This window comes from Dasypus novemcinctus, chromosome 22, assembly GCF_030445035.2.
Source record: "Dasypus novemcinctus isolate mDasNov1 chromosome 22, mDasNov1.1.hap2, whole genome shotgun sequence".
Lineage (NCBI taxonomy): Eukaryota > Metazoa > Chordata > Mammalia > Cingulata > Dasypodidae > Dasypus > Dasypus novemcinctus.
The window spans coordinates 46,126,949-46,144,109 of NC_080694.1; the positions used below are offsets into that span (position 1 = coordinate 46,126,949).

Sequence of the window (17,161 nt, forward strand, 5' to 3'; positions counted from 1 at the left end):
GAAAGAATGGAGAGAGGGGGAGAGAGAGAGAGGCAGCCAGCTAGCTGTGGCGATGCATGACATAAGGTATCACAGCCAGATCACCTTCACAGTTAAACTTTCTTAAAACACACAATTACCCTTTCATTACAAAATCATCAATGATTTAATTTCTAGAGACAACTCATTTTGAATGTTTACGAAAATCTGCTAATAACCTATTCCCAAAGGCAGCTGTTCTTTAAGTTATTCTCTAGGTCTGATGACACGTGAATCTGATCCACCTACAATTTTTCATCCAGCATTCTTGAGACCAACCATACACATTTGCAAGACAGCTACCCAGAAAATGTCTACATCAAAAACAAACAAAAAAGACAGTAAAAACTAAAGATAATCTCATAAGACTGAATCTTACCAGAAAAATGTGTAGTACTTCCTTTGCCTGATGCTAAATTGTGAATATTTATTCCGTGGCTGGGGCTCATACTTGGACTACTAAAAGGTCGAGGACTAACAGGATAACTGTCTTGAGATTTTGGACTTCGGCCTCCCAAACATCGTACTTCACTATCTGTACCATTTACCATTTCTATAAACTGACGCACTCTGAAAGAGAAAAGAAAAGTTTACCTTAGACATAATCTTCAAATGGCTTTTTTAAATTTAATAGCAACAGATTTCTGAAATGAAGTATTTTAAGAACTTGTTTTTAATCAATAAGTTTGGTCTTTAGATATTAAGCTAAAAATAGTAATTCCTTAAGAATAAATTTTAAATTTCCAGAAAAATTAGAATATAACGCAAAAGACACTACAATAATTTTGCTTCCTTTAATCAAGATTTACTTGAAAAAATGAAAATCCATCTGTGGCTATAATAAGTAAAATTTAAATGGGCCTCATTTTAGCCAAAAATAATTTTATCAAAAATAAAAGCTGCACTTGGTAGCAAATCAAATAGTACCCAAGAACCTGATGGACTTTTACATACATATTCATACAGAGCAATAGCCTCTCCTTTCCTCTCAATCAAAACAGTCAATCATTTTAACTTTTACACTTAAGCAAAACAATTCCTACATTTGGCTTACAGAGGGTTTGGGTTTCTGTTGCTTTAAGAGTTTAAATCTTAAGCTTAATAATACCTGACTGTTAAAATAACAAAAATTCATTAAAGATCAATTTTAAAAATGTGAAGCAGAGTTACTCTAAAGAACTTTTTAGAGAGAAAAAGTGCTACCCAACTTCTAAATAAGATTTTCACATTTCTAAGCAGAGAGAGAATGATAAAAGAGCAAACAAAAACAAAATAAAGCAAGAGATGCCATGTGCTTATCATATTCAACACAAGTGTTTTATAACCTTAAGTATGCATATTACAAAATTATATGTAAATGTCTGCAACAAAGTAAACAACTATGAGCATAAAAATTATTTTGATTATAAATAACACATATGATAAATATATATATAATATATAATAAAACATTTTACTAGACAAACTCACTTTAATGTGAAAAGGAGATTAGGATTTCTTTCAAGTAAACTTGGGTATAGCTGTTGTGTTGTTTCAATGGCTTCTCCCATTCTTCCTGCTAACACCAATTTCTGAATTCCTATTCAGAAAAAGCAAGCAAGAGATTATCTTTTGAAAAGTAAAAACAAATCTAGCAGCTTTTAAAAAGCCACAAGCTAAAAGACAGATAATATACACACATACCTATTAAGCAACACTGAAGTTTCAAACACTAAGATTTAAAGGACTATGAAAGATTAAAGAAATAATATGAAAAATGTTTTATCAAATATGATGACCTCTTGATCCAGGATTAAAAGAATGTTAGCTTTTGAGTAAAATTTGAAATTAACATCCACTGAGCATTTGCTAAATTAGGTGAGGATACAGAATGATCATCTCTATTAGTCAGAACTTACAATGTAGCGAGAAAGACAAATGTATCATTAGCTAGGACACAATGTAATAAGTGCTATTATAGCAGTTTGAGCTACAAAAAATTGCTGTCAGCCATCATGATTTTACTCATCATGTTTTGTTTTGGTCCAACCACCCTGACGGACTAACAGCACCAATTTTAGGATGGCTAACTACAGGGTAGTTATCATGTTGACCTGCCCTTGTTACAACAGGCCCTATAGCTCTAGCCACATGAGCACTGGGTCCTAAGCAATAAATATTTATGATCAGTACTATTTTAAACTTAGAGAGCAATTTAAATGTAAAGAATTCAAATTTTGTTCATATATTATCTTTGCTGACTACCGAGGACTACTTTACTATGAAAAAAACCTTTCTGTAAAATGTTTACTTCCTAAAAGCGCAAGAAAATATTCTCTATTTTAAGAAAAATGATAACCATTTCTTACAAAAGCTTCTCCAAATACATACCTAATTCTAGAACTCTAAACACAGTCCTATGTGATTTTCTTAAAAAGCTGGTCTTCAAGAGTCAATGAAAAGCAATTTCAGAGGCATCAATTTTAAATTAATAGATTTGAAACATTTTTAATTTAAAAAAAGGAAATTTCAAAAAAAGAAGTGCCCAAACCTAAAATCTGAAAACGAGTGTTAGCCATGCAGCACAGGATCCTTACTTTGTCTATTCTTAATGGAAGCTAATTCTTCTAGTACAGTCTGGTCTGTAGATCTGGCAAAGGCCTCTGCTGTGGCACAGTACCCATGGTGGACTAAATAAGATGAAACCATTCTTAAAATAAAAAGAAGAAACACATCTTTTAGTCAAGCGAATACATGTTTCATACTACAATTCTGCTCTGGTGTTACAAAACCCACCTATTTCCTTGAAACTCTAAAAAGAAAAGTTTACTTAGACATAAACTTCAAATGGCCTTTTATTTATTTAATACCAACTGATTTTTGAAATGAAGTATTTTAACAAACTTGTTTTTATCAATAAGTTTGGTCTTTAGATAGTAAGCTAAAAGTACTAAATACAGTTTCGAACACCGTATTCCTTAAGAATAAATTTAAAATTTTCCAGAAAAATTAAGAGTATAATGTAAAGACACTACAATAATTTTGCTTTACTTGAAAAAATGAGATTTACTTGAAAAAAATGACAATCTATTATCTGTGGCTGTAAAAGTCAAAATTTACTTGAAAAAAGGAGAATCTATCTGTGGCTATAAAAAAAGAATATTATTAAATGGGCCTCAGTTTAGCCAAAAATAATTTTATCAAAACAGTATCTACACTTGGTAGCATATCTCTTTCTCAATCTCCAATAGGTTTTAAGAACCTTAACTTAATCAGTTTGTTCTAATTGTGTATTATTTCCAAAAAGATACTGCAAAAGCTATGTTGTTACTACTCTCCCTAAAATAAATACTATTAAAGAATCCAGGTCATCAATGGCTCTTTCTTTGACTCTTGACACCCCTTAAGGTTTTTCTTATTTATTTCCTATCCTTATTTTCAATTTTACCAGCCATAAGTTTTCATCATTATCATACAATTTATCCCAGTAAAGAATTTGCATTTTGTAGAATAAAACCATTTAAAAAGAATAGATTAATTCTTTGTGTTCCAGACTTCAACCACTTTCTTTACTCACTAATTAAACGAGATGAGATAAAGTGTGAACAGAAGAAAGACTAACGAGAGCCCAGAGACCCTTCCGAGCAAAGCCTGTGGGGTAATAACACCAATGGACTGGAGTCAGCCTTCTAATCTAAACCAATTAAGCACGGTTTTGCACAAGGAGGTTAATTACTCAAATATGACTTACATGCAAACTGCACTCGTGCACTTCTAGAGCCCAAGTTTATTTCTTAAAATGCCACCAAGTGGCCAAAACATAGATTTGCATCTACTAACAAAATATAGTTTGAAAACTATTGAGCCAACAACACCTACGCCAGATATTCAGCTCTTACACTTGCCTCTGCCCGCCACTACTAAGGCCTAAGGCATCTTAGAAGACGGCAGGGGCAGTGGGGTCACCAGCAAAGGGCAGGGGAGTAAAGGAGAAACCCACTAAGACGGACTTCCCACCGTATTTCATCCAGTCATTCAAATGAAACTGAAGGGGCCTCTCAGGAGGCATGGTGGGCCTCGATTTTGTGGACAACGGGGCCGGGGCCCCAATGAACTATGCCTATAGGATTAAGACAAATGGTGTTTCCTCCGCTGCTAATGCCTAGTATCCTGAAGTGATGCTCGGTGGCAACCACTTTTGGAGGACTAAAGGAGAGCAACCTGTCCTAGCTCTAACTCACGGCAACTAGGGGATTTTGAATAAGGGTTCGTTATTCTTTCAACAGTGCTGGGCCACCATACTAGTGTCAAGGCTCTGTAACACAAAATGGTAAGTCTAGGGAAGAGGCTGTTTTCAGAATCATGTCTTTCAATCACCATCCCCTCCAAAAAAGTACACCGAGTTTTCTTAGATTTTTAAATTTAAGAATGGTAAAAGCAATCACACAGACATTTAAGATGAATTGTGTGTGGCATCTGAAAATTTCTGCTCTTTTCTTGGGCTAGATTACAATAATGATGATGACTTTTTGAACTTAATGGTATTTATTTAATTTTCACCCCTATCCTGTATCAAGCTTTAAGAGCTACCTTTTAGTACTGATGACATCCAGGTATCACCTCTAGCCTTTCAGCAAAAGTACAGTCTATAAGGTTGATTGTCATAGGAATTCTATTTTCCTGTTCACTTCCATAATGAAATTCTACCTTAATAAATTAAGAATTAAAAAAAAAGAGAAAAAAGAAAAGAAGAAAAAAAAAAGCTTCCTAGTAAAACAGGATGAAAATTTTGGTAAAGAAGGGAGTTGAGATAAAAGTTTTTCATTTTATAGTACCTTTATTTGACCTCATTTTCTGCTCTGCTGCAGGCCATCCTTCACCAGTTATTACTGAATCCTAATGATTTATCCTGCATTTCGGAATCTTAATTCCATATTCCTTGCTCCTTAGTCTTCATTCCCTTTACCTGCTCTTAAATGTCTAATAATAACATATACAAGTAAGTGGCATTAAAATTAATTAGTAAGAGATTTTTAAATTTTTTAAGCTAGAGGCTTTGGGTCACATTCTTATTTAGAATGGAAGCAATTATAATCTTTTTGAATCTATATGCTAAATATATAAATATTCTGCAAAAAAGGGAACCCAGTAACTAAAAATTCAGTCAAATCCTGAAATGCAAAATGTATATATCAAGTCTGAATTCCAATACATAAGGTATACCGTTATTTTGATGCTTACTCTTACAATCAACAATTTGTCTCATAAATATTTGATCTACTAATGAACTACAGAGCGAAGTTCCTATCTAAAACCACAGATCCTAAATTATACACTCCAGATTATCTCTCTGAATTTACCTTTTGCATGGACATTAACAATAATTGAATCAAGTAACCTATGGAAATCACTAAATCTTATTACTAACAGGATAGCAAAGGGCTTAATGTAATCTTAGTGCCCTAGTGTCATTCTATTTCCTCTATCAAATTAATGTCAGACAAATACAATTCTGTAGGCATGCCTCCAAATCCAACATTAGTTTTAATTTTGCTTAAATAGTTGGGAGTAAATTACTCTTTGTTCAGAGACTTAAACATACATTAATATTATTAGATATTTATCTTTTTAAAAAAAAGACAAAATTTTTTTTTTTTAATTATTAGGTATCATCAAAAGCTTCCACAAATACCGAAAGAACAAAATGTTTAACAAAGAGATACTCTTTTTGAATAATGTCAATCTAACTTCTTCATTCTTACTTTTGTATCATGGTCTGCCACTCTCCTTCTCGATCTCCAATAGGAAACCGGTCTATCTGTGCCTGTATTTTGGTTCTCCACTCTCGCATGTAGTCTTCGATATCAAACACAAATGGATGCTGCCCAAAGTTGGCATCGACTACTTCTCCTGGTGTCTGAAGCCCCACAGTAGGATACAAATTTGGCTGTAAGACAATATATTTCATTCAACGTCTATCCCTTCTATGTTAATAAGACATTCTTTCTTTCAAATGCTATCTTTAAGAGTACGAATTTTAGTTAATGAGTATTTTAAAGTCCCAATCAAAATATGTTTAAAAAATGATTTAAAATACATTATATGTTAGTGAAAAATATCACTTCCTGGAATCTAGCTATAGAGAAAATATATAAAACAACTCTGTTTTATTTATTCAGGGATCATGCTGTACTACACATTGTGGCATTATACTTCTAATATGTGAAGACACAATTCCTGTTTTAAGAATATGTCACAATGTAGTTACAGAGATTCAAGTATAAACACATAATTCAGGTTTATCACTGCTTTTATATATATTTATAGAAAGTGCATATTAAAATATAAAAGAATGTCTATCAATAGGTGATATTATACACATTCATCAAATTTAAGATTTCAGTATAGGTTAGCTATACCATTATTTTATGGCAAAGAAAAAGCAATGTCAATTAAATAGATTCTAAGATGCAAATATGAAAATCTGTGCATCTCAGAATGGATAAAACTGTAATAATACATTCAGACATATAAATAATGGCTGACATATTTAGAAATAAGTCTGGAAGGAAATACACTCAAGTTAAAACAGCTGTCATAGCTAAAGAGGCTGGATTACGAACAATTCCTCTGTGTACATTTCTGTATTTATAAACATTATTTGAATATTTATTACTAAATATATTACTTCTGGATTCAGAAAAAGAAAAAAGCTTGAAATAGTATTAAGTAAGTTTTGGCTCATTGAAAAGTAATTAAGTATAATATTTATACCATTTATTCAACTTGAAAACTGGAGAATTTGCAGGAAGGGAATTAAGGACATAGTTCTTAACTTGTGGGATTATAGATATTTAAAAATATAATGGCCTTTTTAAAGATACAATTGTGCAACTGTAATCAGTAACTTTAGAGCATTTTCATCACCCCAAACAGAAACCCCAAATCCATTAGCAGTCACTCCACTTTCTCCCCCTCCCCCAAGCCCCCAACAACCAGTAATCTACTTTCTGCCCCTATGATTAGCCTGTTTGGGACATTTCACATAAATAAAATCATACAATATATGGCTTTTTGTGACTGGTTAGATTTCCAGGAAAATCTAAATTAAAAAAAAATCATTCTTGCCTATGCATAACTAGACAAAGAAAATGTAAATCTTTATGAAAAGAATAGAAAAAAAGAGGTCATTTCTATTAACCTATGAAAGACAAAGATACACTAAAATTATTTTCAATCTACAAGCTAATCAAAACCTAAATTTACATAATGAAATTCATATTCTCATAGTTTTGTTTTATTATATCCGAAAGATTTCTTCTAATGAAAATGAAGGCAAATAATTAATCTATAAAACAGTAGATTTCAAGTCAGCATAGAGTTGGAAAGTAGCATCATTTCAAATGAGAATAGCTACTAAACAAAAGGAATATACCTAATCCCAAACTGAATTATTAGTCTATAGATAAAGACATTTCTTGAACTAGTGAGGTAAACTGGGGAAGAAAGACTATTTTCAAAAAGATCTAAGGTTTTCAGAGCTATATAAACACCCTAAGACTGTTCCAAGATAGCTGCAGTACAGTCTAGGTAAACTGGTTTCTCTGCAAATACACACTTTCTTCCAGGATTCAGCGCTGCAACGGGCTAGTGAGATCACAGGTGGAGAACACATGAATACTAGCTTGGCAGTTCCTTTAAGGAAGAGACTGACTTTTCCCTCCCTTTTTAAGTAGAAACTACATAGCCTGTGGATGCCCCAGACCTCAGCCATAAAAAGGAAAACCTCTCAGAACCAGTCTATTAAAAAGAAACATTAATAGCCGCCATGCCAACCACCTTACCCACTGTTGCAAAGTTGAATTAGCAACACTGGTTAATTATAGACCAGGGGAAAAACATAAGGGTGAATCAAAAGTGGGGCAGAAAATAACTAGAAGGCTTGCCCATCCAACTACCTTCTTGAAAACTCCATTTAACATATCCAAAATTGAACTCATCTTCCCCCTCAAAACTTGCTCTCCCTCTAACCTTCGTATCAGTAACTGACATCTCCATTCTGTCAATTCTTTAGGTCAAAAATCTTGAAGGCAGATCCTCTTTCTCACATTTCCACATCCAATCCATTAGCAAATTTTCTTGTTTGAGTTGGGCTTTCGAAAAAAATCAAAGTTATTTCCTCATATAACTTTGATTTCTCCCCTTTTCCCCAGGATTTTCTTCAGGAGTATCAATAATCTATAGATTAGTTTCTGTTCTCCCGTCCTCTCTCTCAGAAGATGGACTTTTTGGGCCCGCGCATCTCGCAGGTCACGGGGCTGCTGGGCTGGTCCTGTCCCTTCCCAGCTGGCAGGTTCAGCCCCGGCGCCCTGTTCAGAGCCTCCTTTCACGCGCTTGGGACCCTACATCTGACACTGTTTCTGCGCTGCTGCCGAGCACGGAGGCTTCCAGGGCGCATGTCAGCATCGGGCACAAGTGCGCAGGGACCACGGCCACCGGCTACCGCCAAGGCGGCCCGAGGGAGGGGAGCTCGGCTGCCTGAGACCCTGCCCGGCCCTGCGGGGGACCAGGAGGCCGCACTTTGCAGAGCCCAAGACTCTTCCGGGCTGGACAAGGCTGCGTCACAGGCCTGGCTGTCCAGGGCCGCGGGCGCAGCTCTTCCAGGCCACACCCTTCCCCACCACTGCCCTTGCCCTGCCCCGCTGCTCCCCTGTCCTCATCCACCTCAGCTCGCAAGGACCCACCAGGCAAAAGGCCCAGGACCTCCTCAGGCAGAGAGCAGCCTGCGGGCCCACGGGGCTCTCCAAGCACTACCACGCGCTCCCCACTCCACGCTGCTTCCATCACTTGCATGGAACAGAAAGGCCGGCATGACCTTACACCAGCCCAAAGAACGCTTATCAAAAGTGCATCACAAGCGAGCTCTAGAGGCCGAGGAAGGGGCCTGGTTCCTCCTCTCCGTTCCCAACGCAAGAAACCTGCAGCAGCAACAGGAGACATGCCACCTGCTCTGCCTAATACACAGCCACAGGGCCAGAAAAAACGGAACTTTTTAACATCTCTGAAACGGAGATGGTGTGGAATAGCCTGAAGGCATCTTACTATCACTAGGGGTCAGGCAGCTGACAAGAGACGCCTGTCACTGCCGGCACAAGGGTGACTCTGTTTAAGAAGGAGCTCACTGAAAAACCTGGGTCTTGATGGTTTCCCCTCGTAAAATAGCGAAGACATTTTAGTTAACGAGCTGCTTAAGGATCAACTGACAAAGGGACATCAGAACCTTGGTTGTTGTCACAAAATCTTTGGTTAATACTTTCTGATAATATTAAGAAGGTGGTAGCATTAAAACACGCATAACACCCTGAGCAGCTTGGATGGTCCCTGAGACATAACGGAGAACTGTCCAGAAATGCTGCCTCACCAGCATTCTTAATGGCACAGAAGACAGTATCATGTAGAAAACCACAGACATCAACTTTAAAAAGGGATTTATAAGGTTGGACTAGAATATGAATTAGTTTGGGAAATACCTTAATTTATATTGCTTAGTTCATCCCTTTCAGTGTGCAACAAATAATGATTTTAAAAAACAATCTACGTCTAAATACCCTAAGAGATCATTCAGTAAGAACAAAACAAAAATTCTACGTGATAAGAAAACCCTGTGCCTCAGAACCCCCTAGTGTTGTATATGATGCATATCCCAACTGACAGTGTCTTGGGTTTGATAAACAAGGCACCTACAACCAGACCTCTTCCCACATCTCCCACCTGAATTTCTCAGACAGGCTCCCTGGGGGTCTCCTTGCTCCTCCCTTGCTCCCAGGCTATTTTCAACCCAGCTGCAGAGTGATCTTTTGAAAACTGAAGTCATATCATGACAACTAAAACTCAGCAGCGTCTTCGTACTTCACGCAGAATACTCTCAAGTCCTTGCAATGCCCCACAAGGTCTAGATGCCACATCCCCTACTCCCCTCCAGCCTCCCTGGCGCCTCTGCTCTAACAGGTGCCTGTGCCTGGAACATTCCCTTACGAAGGCTCGTGGCCAACCCCCCACTCTGCAACAGCAAGCTACCTGTACAACCCATGCCTGCATTTGGATCTCCCATGCTTATTTTTTCTCTCTTTCCAAAGTACTTAATAAAACCTTTCTAAAATATGCTATAATGTACTTATTTTTAATGTGTTCCTTATTGTCTCACTCCCCCAGCTTCAATACGATAAACTCTAAGATGACAGACATCTTTATCTGTTTTGGTCAATGATGTATCCCAAGCACAGAACCTGCCACATAGCAGACACTCAGTATACACTGGACAAATAAATTAATACACGACGAGAATTGCAGTACCTTGCTGAAAAGGCAATGATGCTAAGTAAACACGTTTTCAATGAATGCATAGTAACATTAAAAAGTGTATTTTAAGTAATCACTCTGATTGTTTTAGCTATAACAAAATTCCCTTGTGCCAATGGATCCAGTGAGATTTCTGAAGGTCCACAACCAGGGGTTCTAGAAACATGATCTCTACTCTATACATGACATATTAACTTATTAGGATCAATAAAACTGCATTCTAAACTTTCTAAACTGGCTAAGTTCTAATTTCTTCATACCTTCTTTAATAAAAAATGAAAAACTTTTTAAAATAAATTATGTCTTACCGGTAGGTCGGTGAAGGCAATACCTAAAAGAAAAAAGTAGCATTAGAATCTGTTTTTCAAATGCTATGGTGACAAGCTGAATTTCTTAAAAGGAAGATAAAGATTAGGAAAGGGAAAAAAAAATTAAACCTAAACAGAAAACAAGACTAATTATTAATTTTTTTCTCACCAACACTAACACATGTCTAAGTGAAACTGTCCCCCCTCAAGATGATAGGCAAATTTTTATTTCTGGTATGCTGCCTTCAGTATTTCTGAAATAGTTTTTAGATTTATCTTCAATACTACATTAGGAACCACGTAAGAAAAGTGGTTGCAAAATAGTCACATCTGATTTTTTAACCCCCAAGCTGCTTATTCCCAGCTTCCTCACTGAAGCCTGTTCATTTAGATTTTGTTTTGAACATCTGGAGGGGGAGAAGGATTTTCTTTTATAAAAGGTGAACAAGGAGAAAATAATACTACTTTATTTCTTTAAAAAAGTGTTTTTTTAAAAATGTATTCTTGAGTAAGCGCTGACTCCTCTGCCTTGCACAGCTGACAATGGCTTCCGACAGCAGTTTCAACACCACAATGTTCCAGACACGCTTGAGCAACGGCAACCTCACGGGAAGAAGCTTGACAGCATCCCGAAGTCTCCACTCAATAACCTTCCAAATATATTACTTAGCTGGAAATCACACCAGGAATTAAGCACATCACACCTTTTAAAGGAGAGAAGGGGATGGCGCATCTGCCCCCCCAGTGCTCCCAGCCTAAACACAGGGAACAGACCCCTGCCGCCGCAGCCCGGAGCCGCTCCTCGGAGCCTCTGCACAGGGGCATTTACCTCAGCTACCTCGAGGGCCCCTTCCCACTGGAGGGTCTACACCTCTCAGATTCCGCTATCCCCACAGAACGCAGACCCAGCTGGCTCTGCTGATTACAACAGGTAAGTTAAAAAGGCAAGCTGAATGTACCCCCGACTGTTTATATTTTTTAGCTAAACAGGAAAAAATAGTGCCTCGTACTTAGTAAAAAGCCCTGATTTTAGGACTTTTAAAAACTAGTAAATTCATGCTGGCTTGACAAAAGCCAAGATGGAGGGCTTTTTCCCCCTTGTAAAATCAGAACGTTTTACTTTTAGCTTCATTCATTAATAACAGAGAGCAAAGTGATGGTGAGCCAAACAAATATGAAAATTTATTCCAAAATTTTCAGAAAACTAAAAATGATACAGAAAACAATAATGGAAACATTTATTAAAATAACACTATGCAGATTTTACCATTTTCTTAACAAAGCCGCCTAATCAATTATTTTTCTCAAAGATTTCTATTTCCGGCAGTGGATAGTAACACTATAACTAAGACTGAATTTATATTCTTTAAAAAAATTATTTTTATTAGTAATTATTGAAACTCTCACTTGACCCAAAACTCTGACAAATCCAAATTAATGCCACAGATGACCATCTTTGAACACTGCCAAATATAGTTACCATAATCTATATACATTTAAACCAAAGATGCTACTTTAACAAGTTAAACAATTAAATTTTACATGGAAAACAATTTTCTATATATTTCTATTCCTGCTTTCAGAAAAGTGCTTTCAAGTGAATGATATTCAATAAAACAAGGTCAAAATATTTTAAAATTAAGTTAACCTATATACTGATATGTTTCTCCCTTAATTATTTTCTCAAATAAAAACCTTCTTTCTCTTTATATGGTTATTAAATGTATATTTGGAAAACTTTGCATAAGGCAGAAACTAAAAATGTATCAGCTTTTGGGTGGAAATTATCCACTCAGAAAAGCATGAAGTAATAGTAACCGAATCTTCTAGACATGGGAATATAGACCAGAGGGCAGCATGCTTTTTTTGTGAAGAGCCAGATAGTAAATATTTTAAGGTCTGAAGGCCAGATAATACAAAAATGGATGGGTGTGGCTATGTTTTAAAAACTTTATTTTAAAAGCAGGCAGCAGGGTGGAGCTGCCCTAAGGGCTATAGTTTGTTCTAAAGGAGTAGTTTTTGCTCAGGAGTGTTTTACCACACTGCATTCCCAGGTTCTATTCTGAGTGCCTGGCAAACTGTGGTAACAACATCCCGTGAGTGCTCACCTGTGCCAGACAACCATCTAAAGGGCTCTGCCTGCATCACTGCGGTTTGCTCTGAAACCTGGGAAGGCAGGTATTACGTGTTCTATCTCATAAATACCAAGGCACAGGAACGTTAAGTAACCCGCCCGAGGTCACAGGCCTATGCCAGGATTCAAACCCAGGCAGGTCTGACTAAGGAACCCACCTTCTGAACCACTGTTAAACTACCTCTCTAAATGTTCAATAAATATAAAACTTAAGAATGAATAATGCCAAATGTTTCAAATTTATTTAAAATTAGAAAGTGATTCTATCATTAGGTACCTTGAGGTAGCATTTTACATTTCAAAAATAGGCTTCTTATTTAAGTGAAAAATTCAATGTAAATATCTGTGGAAATCTAATAAGAAAAAAATTTAATCACATTATTTATGATTTCCCCATCTCCAAAAATAAAAATATTTTCTCTGTAAAGTTGGAAAAGTTAAAAAGACTTACTGGGGTTAAAAAAAAAACTTTTTAAATGTCTTCTCTTGCATTTTTGAACCCAAGGTCACACCTACAAGCATTTCTCCTGGCTTAACTGAAGATCTTAAACATCTTCATCAGCCAAACCAACTAAGACTATACCAGTTAACTGCTCTGACAAGTCAGACCCAGAGTACGAACAACAAATAACTAAAGGGGCTACATCCTTTCAGGAAACCTGCTGGCCCCAACAATCAATCACAAATATGCATATAATTTTCAAGGGTCCTTAATCAAAATTCTTCTACCATGAGAATATAAGAATCTTTTGGAGATTTTAGACCATCTTTCAGTCAGATAGGAGAAATACTTAAGAATCACAATTAATAATCAAAAGTAAAAGTTGTAAGCTGAATGTAAATATAAAAAAGACAAACTTTACATAAGGAGTATGTTAAGATACTGAAAAAGAACTATTACCAACGCACCAGAAATTTGGTTATTTACTACAGAAAGAACATCTATCATATGCCTAAACATACTATTTGCAGTCTAATTTTTAAATATTATTTATAAACAAACGAATTTATTCTGCCTTCCAGGGTTACTTAGTTTTTGCCTCTTTTCATTTTATCCTTTTAGAAATAATTTCTTACAAATCAAGGACTTTTCAAACAGTAAGAGACAATGTAAAACCTTTTTAAAAAGTCAGCCTTGCTGTCCTTTATACTTTCTAAAATACAAAAAATACATAATAACCACACAGTTTTAAATGTGAAGTGCCACTGGTGCATATTCAACTATTAATAAAAACCCTAATTTCCTGTTGTTTTTGCAACTGAACAGTTTATTCAAGAGATTGGTGATCTATTTATTATCTACCTGCCTTTTATTCTTATAAATTTCACTACCATTCACTTGTTTTAATTCTACTCTCTCTGAGAGCACTAACTTGTAGTCCTCGTTCTTTATCAATCATTTTTCAGCAGGTCCACCCTCTTAGTGTGAGAAAGCCCTTTATTTGGTTGGTAGCATCAAGCTTTTCCCCTCTCTGTTATTGCTCCCCACACTATCCTAGAATTGGTAGCCCTTTTTCCTTATTATCTGTTACCTTGAGAACTGGATCATAATGTTTTATTCAAAGCAAAGAGGGAAATTGTTGGCATTTCTATTACTAGACTAGATATCTGAATTTGGGGATTATTTCATCAGTTATTCTTATACATGTGACACAAAAAGACCTTCAGGGAATACAAATTCTCACTATTACCCCAACTTCTCCCTGGGAAGAACAAAGCAACCATTTCTAGAGTCATCTACCTTTAAAGGAGAATCATATAATAAATTGGACTATAATGCTGTTAAGTACAATAATCACAATATCTGGTTATTCTGCATGCAATACATTATCTCAGTACCTAAACTATGTCCATTCTTGGTGTAGAAGCAGGTATTGTTGATAAGGTTAACACAACAGCCAATGACATCACCAGTGGTAAAAGTTGGTCCATAAGGTTGTCCCGTTCCAGAAGAACAAAAGGAATGTCCGTCATCCCCATGGTAACCATATGAATGTTTATCCCAACCTAAAAAGAAAGTTCCAGTATATTTACATTCAAAAGTAAGCTTCCTCTGTACTAGATTTGTTCCCTAAGATTCTGACCAGATAACCCAGAATAGGACAGCTGAGAACACAGAGATTTAAAAAAAATTTTTTTAGGAGGTACTAGGGATTGAACCTGGAACCTCGTAAATGCAAAGCTTGTGCTTGACCACTGAATTACACCCATTGCCCCTCGCCATTTTTAGTAAAGAGATTAAATTCCCAAACATACATTTAAATTCTCAAAATTCATATTACACACTATTTCTTAAAATAGTGTTTTGACAAGTATGAATAAAGCAGCTATAAACTTCGGTGTACAATATGAATGTCTGAGTCCCTGCTTTCAATTCTTTGGGGGTATATATCTAGTAGTGGGACTGCTGGGTGATATGCTAATTCTAGACTTAGCTCTATGGGGGGAATTGCCAAATTGTCTTCCATAGCAGCTGTACCATTTTACATTCCCACAAGCAATGAACCAGTGTTCCTATTTCTCCACATCCTCTCCAGCACTTGTGATTTTCTGTTTGTTCCAGAGTAGCATTCTAAAAGGTGTGAAACGACATCTCATGGTCTTGACATTTTTGACTTGCATTTTCCTAATAGCCAGTGACATTGTACATCTTTTCACATGCTTTTCAGCCATCTGTAAATCCTCTTTGTGGAAGTGTCTATTCGGGTCTTCTGCCCCTTAAATTGGGTTGTCCTTTTCTTGTTGAATTGTAGAATTTCTTTATATGGTCTGAATATTAAGCACTTACCAAATATGTGGTTTCCAAATATTTTTCCCATTGAGTAGGTTGTCTTTTCACTTTTGTGATAAACTCCTTTGATGCACAAAAGTTTGTAATTTTGATGAGGTCCCATTTACCCATTTTTCCTTTTGCTATTTATGCTTTGGATATAAAGTCTAAGAAACCATTGCTTAACACAAGATCCTGAAGAAGCTTCCTTATATTTTCTTCTTAGAGTTTTATAGTCCTAGTTCTTATATTTAGGTCTCTGGTCCATTTTGAGTTAATTTTCGTATATGGTGTGCAATAGGAGACCCCCTTCATTCTTTGCATATGGATATCCAGTTCTCCCAGCACCCTCTGTTGAAGAGACTATTCTTTCCCAATTGAGTGGACTTGGCAGCCTTGTCAAAGATCAATTGACCAGAGGTGTGATTGTCTATTTGTGAATTCTTAATTTGATTCCACTGTTTGATATTTCTATCTTTGCGCCAGTAACATGCTGTTTTGACCACCGTGGCTTTGGAATACGCTTGCTTAAAAGTCAGGAAGTGTGAGCCCTCCAACACCGGCTTTTTCCCCCAAGATGATAATGGTTTTCAGAGTCCCTTACTCTTCCAAATAAATTTGGTAATAGGATTTTCCATTTCTGCAAAGCAGGTTGCTGGGATTTTGACCAGCATAGTGCTGACTGTGTAAACCAGTTTGGGTAGTACTGACATTGACTTCTTTTAAGCCATGTGTTTTAGTTTTTTGTGTACAAGTCCTTTACATCCTTGGTTAAATATTATTCCTAGATATGTGATTCTTTTGGTTGCTACTGTATATGGAAGTTTTTTCTCTATTCCCTCCTCAGGCTGCTCATTAACTGTGTACAGAAACACTACTATTTTTGTGTGTTGCTCTTGTATCCTGCCATTTTGCTAAATTCATGTATTAGCTCTATAAAAGCTCTGTTATAGATTTTTCGAGACTTCCTACATATAGGGTCATGTCATCTGCAAATAGTGAACGTTTTGCTTCTTTCCAATTTGGATGCCTTTTATTTCTTTTTCTGGTCTAACTGCTCTGGCAAGAACTTGCAGCACAGTGTTTAATAACAGCGGTGACAGAGGTCATCACTAGCTTGTTCCTAATCTTAGGGGGAAAGCTTTCAGTCTTTCACCATGGAGTATAATGTTAGCTTTGGGGTTTTTTTCAGATATGCCCTTTATTGTACGTTGTATAAGTTTTCTTCTATTCCTAGTTTTCTCAGTGTTTTTATCAAGAAAGGGTGCTGGCTTATGGAAATAGTTAACTAATATTTTTAAGCAATGTCCAAGAAAATACATCAATTCTAAGGGCAACAACAAGAGGGTATAAGGGAGCATGGGATATGCCCTTCTGGAGTAATGAAAACATTGTAAAATTGACTGAGGTGATGACAGCACAACTCTGGGATGAAAATGAAAGCCACAAAGTGTACACAGTGAGTGGACTGTACAAAGCACGGGACTATATGGCACAGTGAATCCTGTGGTGGAGGATGCACTGTGCGTGGCAGGGCAGGTATGTAATACTGATGCAGGGTGATGGTGATCGGGTGGGCCGGGGGAAAACGCA

The 17,161-nt window shown here is 36.4% G+C and overlaps 1 protein-coding gene across 1 annotated transcript in view; it reads right to left on the reverse strand.

Annotated features, from left to right (window-relative positions):
* Window positions 1-17,161, reverse strand: part of RANBP9 (RAN binding protein 9) — a 115,281-nt gene that overhangs the window by 16,472 nt on the left and 81,648 nt on the right. The window contains exons 4-9 of the mRNA XM_058285237.2: window positions 14,638-14,805; window positions 10,665-10,687; window positions 5,760-5,944; window positions 2,595-2,707; window positions 1,489-1,597; window positions 398-588 (exon numbers count right to left, since the gene is read on the reverse strand). Coding sequence (XP_058141220.1) covers window positions 398-588; window positions 1,489-1,597; window positions 2,595-2,707; window positions 5,760-5,944; window positions 10,665-10,687; window positions 14,638-14,805 — 789 coding nt within the window. The remainder of the gene's footprint in view (window positions 1-397; window positions 589-1,488; window positions 1,598-2,594; window positions 2,708-5,759; window positions 5,945-10,664; window positions 10,688-14,637; window positions 14,806-17,161) is intronic.